General features: G+C 31.1%; 1 protein-coding gene across 3 annotated transcripts in view; it reads left to right on the forward strand.

The window, feature by feature from the left end:
• Nucleotides 1-17,271, forward strand: part of LOC136982160 (ATP-dependent RNA helicase DDX3Y-like) — a 114,006-nt gene that overhangs the window by 22,177 nt on the left and 74,558 nt on the right. For all 3 annotated transcript variants that reach the window (XM_067278586.1, XM_067278587.1, XM_067278588.1), the window contains exons 3-4: nucleotides 4,284-4,496; nucleotides 8,676-8,784. In XM_067278586.1, the coding sequence (XP_067134687.1) occupies nucleotides 4,284-4,496; nucleotides 8,676-8,784 (322 nt within the window). The remainder of the gene's footprint in view (nucleotides 1-4,283; nucleotides 4,497-8,675; nucleotides 8,785-17,271) is intronic.

Here is a 17,271-nt window from a genome sequence, read left to right on the forward strand (position 1 = left end):
TAAAATGAAGTTACTTCAATAAACATTAAATAATTGAAAAATTATGATTTCCAAAAAAATAAATAAAATTGTTTTAGTATTTTGACAGTATTACTCCTTTAGTAGGTAATAAAAAACTTTTCAACAAGCCTGTCATAAGTTTGGACAGGTTTGTCAGGTCTAAAATGGGAGCATAAATTATGAGCCACAGAGTGAAGATCCTTAATATCCGTCACGATCTTTACGATGAATCGTCTCGAGTTGGGTTTTGCGACTCGAGAATGTCCGTAAGATGGTTCGAGGAAAGCTACACCTCCACACTCAACAAGTAAATATATACAGTTTATTTACACAACAAATATTTACAAGATGTACAATGTTCAACAACATTACATACGCTATGTAACAAAGATGTGGTATCGCTAGTCGGCTTGTCTGTTGGGGACTGTTAGTCTCCGGGGAACTCAAGTCGCTTTTCCGGAGATGGCTCAACCGCGTGGCCGTCCGTCTCTGCACTAACCTTTTTCCGGAGGACTTTCCAAGAGGAGAACGCTCTCTCTATACACCTTGAAGGCTTACCTAGTGTCAGAGACCACCATGTATCCAGTCTCTCGCCCTTTCTCCTCGTTTTTCCGCCACCCTTTCAATTTAAGGGATCCTGCTGCGACCACCTGCGACCAATCAGTTCCTTCCTTTTTTTTTGAGAGCTTCCAAAGACGTCCGCCCTATTTCCCGCCGACGTAGCTTACATTCGCGTCCATCCTTTGTTTACATTTTTTTCCCAAGCCGGCCGACACGTAGCACACACATTGACCCCTAAACGAAACCGTTACTCCTTTGATCTTTCCGGCCGTTTATGGCCCCAACGCTAGGTGGGTCCAATTATCTCTGTCGCGTGGCTTTTCGACTTAGGACGCTAAAAGTGACCTTTACAAACAGAATCTGATTTATCTATAAAATTAGCAAAGAACAAGTTCTAAAATTGATCTAGACTTGAATTTGGCCTTTTAGAGTAAAAGAGACATGTCTTAGCTGATTCATTCATCTGGTCATCTGAATAAATTGTATACACACTTAATGATTTTTTTATACAAATTTGATTTTGTGCTTTTAGTATATAAGTTGTAGAAACAGTTTTGAAAAATTTTTATTTAATTTTTTATTTCAAAAATTACATAGTCCTGAATCAATATAATAATTGTCAGTTTTGATAAAATAACACACATTGTTGAACAAACAAAAATCAGTATATCAAATTAAAACTTCTCATCCTAAAATTTATGAATATTTTTTAACGTCATTATGGAATAAAAATTCACATTTAAGAATTTTTAACACCAACAATAATAAAAATCATTGTTTAGTTTTCTATAACTTGATACTACTGATACAAATATTTTTAATAACTAAATTGACATAATTACTTGCATTTTAAATATTAAATAATGCTGTACTCTAATAATTGTATAATTTTTAAAGATTCTATTTATATTGACATTGAACTTGGCTTGCAAAGCAAGGGTAACATCTTCATTTGGTTGTACACAAAGCCAGAGCACCCACCCATCTGCTGGAAAAGACCCCCCCATACCCTTCTCACAGCCCACCTAGAGGTATATCCTTATGCCATCACAAACTCAGTTGAGCTCATACAACAATTAAGAGGTCTCCCTGGTACATCACTGTTTTAAACTTTAAATCTCTCCACCTTTAAATCTCTCTTTAAATCTGTACACTCAGAGCACACAAAAACATGTTGTGTGCTCTGAGATATGTTTCATATTGTCAGTGATGACATTCTCTATCAGCAGGTTCTAGAGATGGCCCACTTAATTTGTTACAATTTTTGGTTTTTCATTTGACGGGATAATCTTCTGTCAAGAATAGGACTCACATAGGTCTCTGGATATCAGGCCTGATATCCAGAGACCTATGTGAGATGGTGGTCCAACAATTAGATAGCAAAGTCCTCTTGCAGTTCCTCCCAACATTCTTCTAAACAGGAGGTACTGTACATCTATGACATTATTATTTTCTGGAAGATAGTTCCAGATTTAATGACCTTTGCCAGTTTGATCAGTAACAATCCTGACAGGTTGATCCTGGAAGTGGAACAATCTAGCCCCTCAGAGGTGCACTTCTTAGACATCAATATCATTGTTAATGGGTTGGAGATTTGCAACTCAGTATTTTGCAAACCAGGTTCAATGTTTTTTTACATCTTGGCAGGGTCTTGTGATCCTCATTGTTACAAGATCATGGCCTACAAAGTATTAGTTAAGAGGGCTTTCACCCACTCTTCTACTCCCCAAGCTCTTGACACTGAGTTGGTGTTAATTGAAGAGTTAGCCATTACCCATGGTTGCTGAAAAGTTGTATGTTGGCTGGTTGATCTATACCACCGGACCTACCTAGGATCCATGTCGTGGATCGACATGTCTATAACTGACCAAGCTGGGGAGGTGGAATAAGTCTGTTATCTTTAACCTCTACTTAAGTTCATTGTAAGCAAAAATCATTTGTTTGTTTAGTTATTACAATGCAACATGTGGGCAATCTGCCTAGGGGTGCCTTCCAGGAGGTCTTTTTAAGGTGAACTGGCCCCTATTTAGGCATTACAGATGTGAAGAAAACTCGGAAAACTCCACGTGGCCAGCCTGTCTGAGCGAGGCACAAACCCACGACTGAACTCCCAGTGTTTAGGGAACAGAGACCACTTGGCCAATGGTGGACCGCAAAAATCGTTAAGAAGCATGCTGTTTATCTTCAGAAGGTGCTCGTCTATTTTCACCATTCTTTGTAATATTAATAGAAAGGACCTTTTCAACTCTACCAGACTACCTGGCACATCAGATGCGATAGGACCCTTCTGTACATCAAGTTCACTAAACATTCTATGAGAACCAGAATGCAATAACATATCTTGGACATGCAACATGCTAGAACTTCCACAGCCCTCTCTACCTATACAGTGGATTCAGAAATTGTGGCAAAATTCATTAGGGCCAAACTGCTCTTCACAACATCCCACACGGAACACCTCAAATGATTGGAGACCATTGAAATTTTTAAAGCTAACTTTGCATCATCATGTATAAATTTTAAGATCTGGCAAGCTCTACTTGACATGATGATATAGATGTTGATTGAATCTTCATTATGCACTGGACATGTGTGGCTTTAAACTTTTTATACTTATAGTTTGAATTTACATTTCTTTTAAAAAAGCACTTTTGTTTTGAATGACGTTCCATTGGGAATCGTAGCACCTGAAGAACTCAAGAGGAGTTAAAAAACGTTTGTCTAGAGAGAGTTTTTTTGTTTTTCTCACACTGTTAATTGTTATTAAAAATTAAAATTTATAAAAATTACCATCAAGGACATGCATCCAGGAATCTGGAAGTTACAACATATAGAAGTATGGAAACATTCAGCTATTTTGTTTAAGCCCTGTACTAATTAAGCTGTTAGATATTACCTGAAATGTTTATTTTATTATATTTATACTGAAATACATACCAATTTCAACATCTGCAGAAACCAGATTGGCATTTTGAGAATTGACCAGAAAAACTAGACAGTTGAAACAAGTGTTTATTTCAGGATATACTGGTGTTTCAAGAAATAGCTTGTTAGGTTAAGAGTTTTATAACAGCCAATGAGATTGCTATGAGGTGGACTGACACTATCTTCACTGTTAATCCAAAATCATACCAGTTGAAGTTGGTTGACCTTAGGAATGCTAAGTTGCTACCATGGAACCCAGATGAAAATTGAAAAAAAGTCATTGAGAGAGAGGACCAGTGGTAGGTGAACAGGTACCATAGAACAAATAGACATGAATCAATTGCAAACAGCTGAGAAAATGCTTGTTTTACTGATTATTTTTGTGTAGACTGCCAAATTTTAAATCAACTCATTGTATTTTAATTGAATAAAACCCTTGAATTTGACAGGTTCTTGTTAGTATACTTAATCTGATAATTGTCTGACTTATGGGCACTTACTTGAATTTGAAAAATGTAAATAAATGTCAGTTGTTTAAATGTAAGAAATAAAAATTGTTAGCAGTTTTCATTTTTTAGATTTATGCAATTTAATCATTTGATTTAATTTTATAATAGTGCAAAAATAATCTGTATAATATGTAAAAATAAGATTAATTTAATTCAGTAACACTTATGACATAATACAATATTATATCTTTGTCCCAGTGTTGCTGATTCTTATAACAACTTATTATTTATTAATTTTTGAAATTTTAAAATAAGTTTTAAATATTTTAATATCACATAAAAATTTAGGACGATACATTCATCCAAATATGCGGGCTGGTCGTGGTAATCAACCAAATGAAATAAATCCTGCTGCACCCACTCATAATCAGTGGAACACTCCATGTGGAAATAATCAATATTCACCAGAACAACCAAAAACAACAGTTGATTGCAATGAATGGGAAAAAGATCATATTAAAGAGTGGGATAAAAAAGATTGCTATTGCAGAAACAATAGAAGTAAGTAGTAATTATGATAAATAATATTTTAAATTTATTTAAATATCAAAACTAATTACTTGTCTTCATTAATGTAACTATCAGAGGAAATTGTGTATTTTAACACACAAATATAATACAAAACTACGTTGACTTCACTAATTCATTAACTTACTGACTTGTAAATGTGAAATGTTTGAATACAAATAGAATTTTTACAGAAAAATGAAATGGTAGAGTCCAAAAAGGCTGTTGATTGTATTATCAGAAACTAAAAAAATATTTTAAATCCCAATAGATATCAGAATTCAATTTTTATGTCTGGAACTATGGATCTCTCAGCACTGTTACATTTAAAAGTAAATAAGAAAAAATGTAATCCTGGTTAATATATACAGTAAAACCTGTCTATGGTGACCATACACTGTTCCTTTCAAAAAGTGGTTATTTAGACAGGTGGTGCTGTAATAAAATTGTTTGATTATTAATTAATAATTTTTCTTATTATACTTTAGAAAATATTAGAAAATACAATATTTTTTTTAAATATTTCTGCACATATAATATATATGATATATTAATATTAATATATCATATTTCTGCACATATTTTGCACACTTTTTAGCCATTTCTACTAAGCAAAACTCAAGGTGAGCAAAAATAAGCAAATTTTTTCACCATTAAAGCTATATTTGTACTGTATTTTATTCTTATCAGATAACTTGATTTACAGGAGTCATCGTGATTTTATAAGACAGATTTAATACCAATATTTTAAATATTAATACCAGTACTCGCATTTTCTCGATTATAATGCACACTTTCTTTTTTCCGACTTAATTCAACTTGGTTCTTTTCATTTGCTCCTCAGTTACATGTATTACGTCATTAATATAGAAGTGTGTCATATCTCTCCATCACTTTGGTTTTGGTTTTCGTTAGTTTAATTTTCTTTTAACTTTAAAAATACTGAATTTTTCAATATTTAATATTTTCTTAAGTATAACAAGAAAAATTATTAATTAATAATAAAATGATTTTTATTATTTTTTCTCATACGATTTCATTGCATCAATGGCAATCATGGAATTGAAAAAGAAAGTAAAACTGATTTTTGCATTAATGCGTTTATTGTTTTCTGAATAGTTTGTGTGCAAAAATTACTTGGATATTATTTTTCTAAAAAATATCATTGAAATAAGGTAGGCTGATACAGAAACTATTTATTGCACATGTACTGTATATGAGCTTCAAAAAATAAATAAATAAATAAAATAAATTTTATCAAATGATGAGATTAGCCGATTAATTGTATCGTGTACAATATTTTATACCTCAAGGAAAATACTTCTGATATTCTTCAATTTCCTCTGATAGTTACATTAATGAAGACAATTTATTGTACTGTAGATCTACAGTACAATAAATTGACAGTAAGGATACAGTATGTACTCTTGTATGTAGGTATGCATGTACAGTACTGTACCTGTATTTAAAACTGTGTAAAATACAACACAGTTTTAAAGCAATTTAGAACAGAAAATTTAATAAACTAAATTTATATGTACAGGCTAGACAATATTTACACGTGCTTTTTAAAAAATTCCATTATCTCAGTCTGTTAACCTGTTTTAACTTTTGCTTTAGGATCATTTCCTTAAGCTTGTTTTCAATTAAATCTATGCTTTCCAATAGTCATGGTCTTTCAAGATTGATGAATGTTGCTTTCAACCTTGAAATTGTGAAAAGCATCTCTGATAGTGGAAAAGGTTCAATTCAAGCATGGCCTTGTCTTCTGTTGTTTGTGACAGTCGTTGATTAGTCTTTTCCCTATAACCATAAGTTGATCCTCCCAGTCGTCATCCAAATCTTCAAAGCATTGAACATCTTCAGTAGCTAGAATGTCGTTAATTTGTGCAGCAGTACAAAGGTCTTGAAGTTCTGCTTCTAAAATATTTTCAGCATCGGGAGCATCTGCAGCATCGATAAAAAAGCCACACCTTCTAAAACATTTGCTGATTGTTTCAGAATTTACTTCCTTCCAGACATTTTTAATTCATTTAACTGCATCTAAAACAGTCAGTTGTTTAGCAAGGTGTGTTGCACTTTCAGCATTTTCCATCTGAACAAACAAAAATTTTACAAGTTTTTTTCTGTATAGTATCTTAAACTCTAAGATTATGCCCTGATCTAATGATTGAAGGTGGCTCGTAGTGTTGGGCAGAAGAAATTTCAATTCAACATTTGAAAGTGAAATCTTGGGGGACGACAGGCGGCATTGTCCAGAAAAAGTAAAATTTTCCTGTTTTGGTTCCTCATTTTTTCATTTAATTTTTCTAACCATTCTTGAAAAATGTCTGCTGTCATTCAAGCTTTGGAGTTGGCTTTCCATGTCATGCCCAAAGTTGCGATGCCAATACCTTTTAGCATCTAGGTCAAAGTGACTTTGAAATGACCAATGCTGGTTCTTTCTCTCCTAATGCATTACAGCAAAACATTACAGTCAGGTGTTCTTTTGCCATCTTGCCTTCTGAACATTTCTTTCTCTTTTCGATTTAAGTTTTATCCAGAATGGCATGAAAAAAGTCCTGTTTTGTCTGTGTTATAGATGTTGCGAAAATCATATTCATCTATCATTGAAAGAACACGCTGTTTCCAATCTTCCACATTAACTTGAGCGACGTCACCACTTTCACCACATAAGGTACAATAAACAACGTTATGATGCTTCCAGAAACTTTCCAGCCATCCATTGCTGGCACAAAATGACGAAATGCCTAATTTTTCTGCAAATTCACATCCTTTTGCTTGAATGTTGATCCACTGAAAGGAAATCTGTTCAGCACTTGCCTTTTGAAACCACTCCCATACCAATTTGTTTATCTCTTTGTTTGGCTGCTTTCTTTTTCATTTGCTATCCTTGTTTTCATTGCCTTCCCATTCCTCCAGTATCGACTTCTTGTGTTGCAAAATTTTGAAAATTTGCATTTTCCCACAGTTAAATTTCTCTGCTAATCTCTGTTGTGATAAACCATTTTCACTTTCTTTAATAACTTTAATATGATCTTCTAATGACAGCACTTTGCATGCATTTCTTTTGTTTTTCCAACATTTTTGAACAAACTGAAATGAATTTTCTTTGTAGCTAGACTAATTCATTAACATCTGTATCTAATGCCAAGGGTGGGTTCGAACAAGAGTTTAGACCAGATATATTCTAGGAAGTGATTGCTTATTACAGTTGTTGTATGTTGTTTTTGACCAAAATTGATGTCTGTGGTCATGTTACACAGGTGGTTGTTTAATACAGGTAATTTATACAAAGACACTATGTAAAAACTATTTCATGCCAGAGATTTTTGTCTGTTAAAGGGTCTTGCCTAAGCAGTTTTTACTGTATTTAAAGGTTTTCTATACATCACTAGAAATTTCCATTTGATTATTTGTTAGTATGGTCAAATGTACTAAATTTAATATTTATTTATGGAATGCTTGCTGCATTAAAAATAAATGTAATTTTTTTTCATATCAGATTACTTAATGATTATAATAGTTTTTTCATCATTATTTAGAGCTTGCTCAGGAAGAACATTGTGGATATGGAATTTATGATAAGCTTAGCTGATTTTATTTATCTGTTTCAAGAACTAATGTTTGCAGTGGTGGTATATTATTACTTTACCACTTCATTATTTGTCTTAAAAATGTTTTAATATGAAGATTCAAACATTTTTGGTTGTTGAATTTTCAACTTTTATCACTATTCTTCCTATTCTTTACATATTATATTTCATATTTTATACAGGTTTTTGTCTTTTTTTAACAATTTTCACAAATTAGGATTTTATGTGGAAATTTTAATTTAACTAACATTACCTGTTTATCTGTTGAGTATTGAGTATTGAACACAAGACTGTGTATTTATTAAACACTTGGCTTTTTCCACCTTTATTTAGTTGAGTTACTTGTTAAAGGGTTTAGATTGTACCCATTCCAATTATGGGACCTCAATAGTCCCGTATTAACATTACCTGGTTTTCTTGCTGTCTTTGTGAACATAATTTAAAATCTGAACTTATCTTATTACTCTTTAAAAATAATCAAACAGATTTATGAAGATATAATTTCTTATTTACATTTTATTTTTTGATGAATGTAGGATAATTTAAAAATTTTAAATACATTTCAATATTTTTAAAGGTAATGACAAAACTGGAAAAGTCAATTTTACAAATTTTGGAAATCGCAATAGGAAAGGGAATACAGATGCAATTCGTACAAACACATATCCTGTGAGGAAAGCTGATAAGTGAGTAAAAATAGTTATAGTTAAGAAAATTTAGTGAAGTTTAATGACAATTAAAGAATTAGTAAATTTTTAAAAATTCTTAAATAATTATTATAATAGTTTATAAAATAATTTTATATTTCATCTTATTGATAATTTAGCTTTTTGAAATTTAAGTATTTTATATTTTAACTCATAAGAGATAATAGCTAACATGTTGATTATTATTACTTTTACATTAACATGAAGTGATGCATTAACTAGAATGATTTATCCAGTTTAATCTTGTTTTATGATTAAATTATTTTATGAAATGTAGTCAACTTATTATTAAATTAAATGAAATACATTAAACCAAAATTTACTGATTAATTTCATGTATTTAATTCTAGTATTATTTATTACATATTGGTATGTAGAATTAGACAAAATCATTTTTGAAAAATAGATGAAATACATGTAATTGAATTTATTAAAAAATTAGTATTTTATATGTATAATCTAGTGGTTCCCAACTTATTTTTATTGCAGAACTCTCTTTACCTTAAAAAATAATGTCGGAATCTTGATAATTTTTAATGATTATAGATAAAACAACAAGTAGAAACACCAAAAACTATTTATTGAAAATGCAAAGGAAAAAAAACATTAATAATGGAAACCAAATATTATTACTTAATTCAAATTGAACATTAATGTGAAGGGTTAAACTCTCTATCTTATTTGTCTTTCAATATTTTAAACAGTGCTGTGCCTGGATTTCTACCTTTGTTTGTCTACCTTTCTACCTGTCTTTTCAGTTTCATCATCACTAGAAATATTTGAAGTACTTGCTACATTTTTCTTCAAAACTCTTCTTAGCCAACACTCAGTGATTTTTTAATCTGGAATAAACACAATACTAAAAGCACTATAAATTTATACAATTTCCACTATATTTTATATGAAATATACTTAAATATTACTGAACTATTACACTTCAAAACTAATAATCTTTGACTGATATGTCTGCTTGTATACTGCACTGTTGTGCTACAACACACTACAGATGATGGAATATTAAAGAAATTTCCTTTGAATGATGATATAATAGTTTATGGATATTTGATCATTAGAATTACAAATTAACCTGAAACAAAGGAAAGAAGTATAAATTTTTTTCTCAACAAAATGTTTGTTGAGGAGAAAAATTTTTTGTTTTTGTTGAAATGTAAAAACATTGATTATCTTCTAAATTATATTTGAATCTTGTCAAAATATAGATAATATTGCTATTTTTCTACTATTCTCCTGTAAAAGAAAAAAAACACGTTTTTGCAAAATTTATAACATTATTATTATTTATGCAATAAGAAGTTAATTTTTAGTGATAATTGATTAAATTTAAGTTTTGTTTCTCATTAGTTTGACAATATCTTTTAAATATTTAATTTTTAAGAAAATACATTAAAATAAGTCATTTATATTATTTCATGTCTTTCAATGTGTGATTTATTTTCTGCATTTTGTAAATTCAGGATCATTGTATTTTGATAAATATATGAAGTAGTAGTTTAGTTGTAATCATAAATAAATTAAGAAAGAAGGAAAATGTTGAATAAGTTGAATTAAGAATAACAATCTTAATCTTATTGGATTCATTTAATATATTGAAATAATCCAGATAATGTGATGTAAAAATTTTATTGTAGTTACTGAAACGAAACTTCAATTTATAAAATATTATAATTATATATCTATAATATTATAAAATATATATATATTAAATTATAAGATTTATTATAGATACATAAGATAATATTATAAGATATATATATATATATAGTTATAATGAATAAACTGTGTCATATATCTTATAAACGTAAAAAAATATTTTTTTCATATCCAAATTTTGATAAAGCTTTAATGCAATAATGATAAACATTAGAGTGCTTTACAATAGTACATACATCACACTAAGAGTTGCCATTCTAAATGTGTTTTGTTGTCTGGAAATTTTTATAAATACTTAGACAAACAGCACATAAACAAAACATTTGTTTTCTGTAGTTATGCTTTGGCCTTTGGTCTGGCATAGTAGTAGGCACTCATAAGGATGCCATATAAGATACACTTCTTCAATACAATAATAATAATAATAATAAAAACAAAAACAACAGCAATAAGGAGTTGTTTTTGTTCTGTGTATGACTGATGTATAATTCAAAAGGAAAACACAAGCAACATTAACTAAACATAACAAATATCATTCCCTAAGTCTCTTGTGGGAAGGCTGACTTTTCATAAAGGAAGAGGCTGGGCCTCATGGATGTAATAAATCTTCACTACAAGTGAATACAAAATAAAAAGAGAGTAAAAATATACACAGAATGCAGCATTGACAGTTTTTTTTTTTTTTTCTCTAGTGCTTTCAACAAACTTATGTTTATAATCTTCAGGTGAACGAAATATAAAAATGGAACACAGTATTCTAATATAAATAGAACAAATATCATATAAATTGAAATTAGACAAACAGCACATAAACAATACTTAATAGTTATGAGTGTGATTAAAATTCAATTATGCAAGATACTGAATCTCTCCTTACAACAACCTTGGATCCATGCAACATTCTGTGTTTGATCTATCCAGCGTGGGTTGCCCTATATCAGGGGTTACCAAACTTTTTTCACAGTGGGCCAGATAACAGAGAATGACGAGTACAGGCCACCTAACCATATTGTTCAATATAGTATACAGAATACACAAAAAATAAAGAAAACTGACCTATTTAATTACCAATACATAAACACGATTGCTGCAACAAACTCATAATTGTTCTTAGAAACTTCATTGCAGGTACTTTACACAAAAAGCACTCTGATATCTGAAGTGGCATAAAGTCAGCGAATTTTTCATTTTACTGATTTTCCTAAAAACTATATTACCTATCAGATGCAAAAATCAGATTGGACCAATTTTGGCATTTTTACTTACACTTGTTTTAATTTTCTCTACCTAGTAAGCTCATCTACAACCTATGATATTTCCATATAAATAATTATATTTTAGCTCATTTGTGGCACAGTGTGGCAGCAAGCCAGGTGAACTGATCTCGTGGGCTGTAGTTTGATATCCCCTGCCCTATATACCGTATTTTACGGACTATAAGATGCTACAGACTATAAGACGCACTTTAATTTTTAAGCATTTTTAAGCAATTTTTTTTTTTAATACCTATAAGATGCTACGATCTATAAGATGCACCTGAATTTTGGAGGCAATTTTTCGAAGAAAATAATGCGTCTTATAGTCCGTAAAATATGGTAAATAGCTAAACAGTGATATGCTTCTGCCATCACACTTTTGATGTGGATGTATATCCAAGCATGTGCTGCATGACGTTTCAATATCTTGTGTAATCAAATTTTGATCATGCTCGTAACAACTTTTAATTTCAATTTAAATGATATTTGTTCCACTTATGTTAGAATATTATGTTCTATTTTTAAATTTTGTTTGCCTGAAGATGATGATCACAAGTTTGTTGAAATTGCTAGCAGAATGTAACATTTCAGAAGAAATGTTCTGAATACACTGTGTCATGTTGTCTTTTAAGACTGCCAACTTAGGAACATTTTTGTAAATGATGATGGCCTTGAGATAGTCCCACAAACAAAAATCACATGGAGTGATGTCAATTGAATAAAGTGGTTATTCAAATGGAAATGAATCACTTAATATTTTTTTCAGCAAAGTGATGTTGCAAAAGCTGCAGCCTAGGTGGTATCTTATCTTGCATAAAAATTGTCTTTTTGTGATTGCTGCAGTTACCAAATAAGTTATTATTATTTAAAACTGCAAATCATATGATACTTCTCTGCAATAATGTAACATGTCACTTTTCCTGTTGGGTGGATTTTTTCAAAAAAGAATGATTCTGTTGTAAAGTTTGCAGTAAAATCATATCAAATTGTGACTAAGTAAGTATAGTTGAGCATGCTACAAAATTCAGTACATCTAATATCCAAATTTGGCAGTTGTGTGTGTTTGCAGTTCAGATAAAAATGGATTTTATCTTCTCTCAATGTTCCAAGGCTAGACATTGTCAATGTCCATTCATGCCAGAAAAATCAAATTAAATGAGTCTCTTCTGGATTTTCTTACTGCAGCTGTAGTTGATGGCTGATCTTGTACAAATAAAATTGAATAACTTTGCAGAGGACTTTCCATATTTTTGTAATATGATGTATCCAGCTGCCTTGTCCCAATATATGCAATAATTGAATCAGCAACATTATCCAGAAATCTGTTGACAATTGTTATCATGACTTCTTCTGTTATCTTAAGTGAAACCGGTTTCTGTTCTTCTCCAAGTCTGCCAAAAATCCTATGTTCTGAAAGTTTGATATCATTATTCTAAACTGCAGGAGCTGAACGAGGCTTGTCCTCAAGCTCTTATCGCATTAAATTCACAAAGAATGGCTTCTGCATTAATCTGTTCTGGTAAAATTAATAACATAAAAGCTGTTGTCTCTGTGTGTGTGAATTCCTTAACTCCTGCAATTTTTGCCCAATCCAGATGAAATTTTGAAATTATATTCATTTTATATTCTGATGGAAAGTATAAGTTACTTATTTGCAGAAATATTAGCTGTAGAATAAGTTATGCCTTTAAATATTTAGGCAAATGGCATAGTTGAAATTTACTTCATTGGGCTGCAATTTGAAAAAATTGTAGACTATAAATTCCCACTGCCATCCGTCCGTTTACTTGCCAGTCTGCCTATCTCTCCTTATTCTTGAGAATGGAGTTAGTTAGATGAAAGATGAGACTAGATATGGAAACTTTAGGGGTAAGAAGTATTACGTGTGTATGAACTTCTGATGCAAAATGGAAGTAACGTTATTTCAATTCAAAAATTTTCTCGATAGGTGTTAGCTTAGACAGACTCTATTGTTAAAGGAAAAGTATGATGTACAGGGGCCAGCCACTACTAATTTGAGATGGAGAGCATATATTTTAAATTAAATTTAAAAGTATGACCAAATGAAGGTACAAAGATTAAGTTTGTTCTTGGAATATTCCAAACAGTTCAGATTTGCTTTTTACAAAGTAATGGTCCATAGACACCATGTTGTCTTATACATTTTAGTTTTGGTCAAACTCCTGCCAAAAACTTATACTAGGCTTCTTTCTTAACTTTTTGAGCAACTTCTCTAAATTTCTTTTAAATGAATTCAAGTACTTTACACCACAATATGAGTGGTATATTGCTATTTATACAGTGCTTAAAAGCTTTCAGTGGGATGAGCCTGGGTATGCGGGGCATTGTTTTCATTTTTGACAAACTCAATCCCATTACTTTGAACGTAGTCAATAACTTTGCTATGTATGTCTTATCATCAAACACCAATACTTACTCTACTTTGGCACACAGCTGAACATCAACATGCTTTAGCAATTGGTTTTGCTCTGCATTCCTGCTCCTGATTGTACTTTGGAGCTGGTTCCTTTGTGAGCAGGGATGCCTAACTTCTTCATTCTTATGTTGTATGGAATACTTACCACAAGCCCAAGTTTAGCAGCTGCTGTTTATAAAGATGTCTTGGAGTCATGCTTGAATACGCATTCCATGGCCTGTGAAACTTCAGTGATTTCTTTGCTTTGCAGGCCACCCAATGGACTTTTGATACTCTGCAGTGACACATTCCTTGAACCTGTTCGATATCCAATTGATAGTTGGTTGTTGGATATTTTCATGTATAAAATGCTGCCTAACCTTCTTTTGATCTCTTCTTGAAATGTTTTCATAGTAATGACATATACATAGAACAAGAGCCTCACTTCTTTTACTCTGCATGTTGATACCTCTTCTCTCCCTTCTAAAGTGATACTATCTGTAGATGCATACATGACCTGACAAGCAAGCTTACAAGTTTTCTCATGATTAGAATCAGATAACTATGTTAATACATTGCTTTCTTAAGTGACTTTCATTTCTGAACATTAAGTGACTAATAGATTTTTAATAGCCAGAATAAAAGCATGCATCATCTCAAAAAAAAAATTATATCACTGCTCTGGCCTTATTTGCAAGCTAGCCCTGTTCCCTGTGTTAGGAGAATGCAAAGCTTTTACATATAGCATTTGATATATAAAAGCTTAGAATAACAGAGCCATCAAAATTTATAAATCAAATATCAACACTCAAGATTTAACCTTTCATAAAGCATTAATCTTTCATAGGCATGACAGTCAATGATCTCTAACCTTCTACAATAGGGGAACTTAAACATAGTGTGTTAAAAACAATTTTTATAAAATCATCTGTTTATTAATATGTTTTAGCACAGAAAAAATTTTATGATGTATCTGAAATTGCAATGTTGAAAGTTTATGTACATATTTTTATATACAGTAGAGTCGAAAATCAGAATCAGTTGGGGACTGGGGTTGTTCAGATTAGTGATTTGTTCCGATTACCGATTATGTACGAAAAAATATATTAACCTGTCCGATGTTCAAATTTTTCTCTGTTGCGTGTCGCTTCGTGTTGAATTTTCGTCGATTTTAAGCCTAACGAAAATTTTTATAATAATAATCGAGGCTATCGTATCGATAAAAATTATTTCTTCATTTTCTACAAACAAAATAAATATATTGAAGAATATAAAAACATAAAAATTATACTTTAGAAGTAAATCTAGTATCAAAAACGTTTGATTCAGCATGACACAGTCCGACTGAAAATCGTTCCGATTACTGGCGATTTCGATTACCGGGGTTCCGATTAACGACTCTCTACTGTATTTATTATGTTTGTTAGATTTTAAATTTGAGTAATGTCACTTAGCATATAGGATGTTCTATTTGGAATAGGATTAAACACATTTGATTGTAGAACATATGATAAGTAACATATGATAATCTGATGAAGGTTCCTGAAAGTAACCAAAAATGTTTGTTTTTTTTTTCTAATAAGCATAACCTGCTGGAATAAGTACAGGTGATGTGTGCAAGTTTATTACATTATTTTTCAGATTTTAATGGTGTTTTTATATGATTACTGTAAATTAACAAGGCTTAAAATCTGAAGTTAGTTTAGGATTTGTTTTGCATTGTGTGATCTTAGGATTACTATTGCATTAAGCTTTGACTGTAACATCCAAAATAGTCTCAGTTTATGACTGTTTATGACAAATACGGTCTGTTTAAAAAGTTCAGGCATGAATAGAATGTGGCAATAAATTTAAAAGGGAAAACATGCAGATTAATTGAACAGTAATTAGACATTATAAATCAAACAGTGGCATTTCAATGTACAAAATTCCTAAAATTTGTAGAAAACTATATATTTCTCAAAAAATTATAGAAAAAACTGTTGCAAGAGTTTAGGCACACATTTTATGCAAATTTTAAGTAATGTGTAATTGGTTCATTGAAATGTTTCACAGGAACAATAAAAAGCAAATTAATTGTTTTTGTCAACAAGTTACAATACTGATGTCTTCATAATAATAATTCACAAGAGGGGATATTTACAAGATGTTAAAGTTGAAATCCAAAGGTAAGACTTGTTGAAATTGCAAGTGCTCTACAACAGTCAAAATGTGGCATTTATTGTGTACTAGACAGTGATGGAAATTATAAAGCAAAACCATGATGTCGAAAGCCAAGTGTAACAAGTGTGATGTCAACAGGCAGTTTTTGAGAATGACATTAACTCAAAAAATGTCTTTAATTCCAACATTCCTCTTTATTTTATGTAAAGTTCTTGAAGACACATTTTATAGATGCATCGGGTAATGTGGCAATGTCATTCTAAAGAAAATGGCTTGCAAAACTCTCGTAAAACTAAATCATAAAAAGGGGTGATTAAATTGGACTTGCAAGTACTGTACATATTCTATGGAGGTAAATGGTTAAACAATATGTTCAGTAACAAGAAGAAATAGAATTCATACTGTCCTTTCAGTTGGATGAGTTATTGGCATGACCTCAAAATAAACAAGGATGTTTTTCAACAAACATGAAGGTGGTAAATCTGTAATGATTTTGGAGCATTTGAGCTTGGAGTATCATTTGCTGCCATTTCTGAAAATTTTTGTGACTATATGAAATGTTAACCTTAAATACTGGCAGTTGCTCTATGATATATAGTTGAAATTGCATTTTCAAGAATGCAATCTCACTCAGGAGAGAATTTCAGTGTAACAATGGCTTAGGCAGCAAAATGTCATGTTTGGACTGGCCTGTCTTGAGCCCAGATCTTAACCTGATGGAGAATGTGTAGGGGGATCTCAACACATATATATGTCAATGGAAAGCAATACCACTCTGTGGAGGAATTAAAAGTTGACAGTTGAGAAAGCATGGTAAGCTTTAAGCATCAGAAATATTTCAAAATTTAGTTCTATCCATGAAAACATTGATTTTAAGTTAGAAAAATCATGGAAACTTATTAACAAGTAACTTTTTTGTTTTTGTATGTTTTAACAATTTGTTACTATGTCTAAATTTTT

This window comes from Centruroides vittatus, unplaced genomic scaffold, assembly GCF_030686945.1.
Source record: "Centruroides vittatus isolate TY-2023 unplaced genomic scaffold, ASM3068694v2 contig_815, whole genome shotgun sequence".
NCBI lineage: Eukaryota > Metazoa > Arthropoda > Arachnida > Scorpiones > Buthidae > Centruroides > Centruroides vittatus.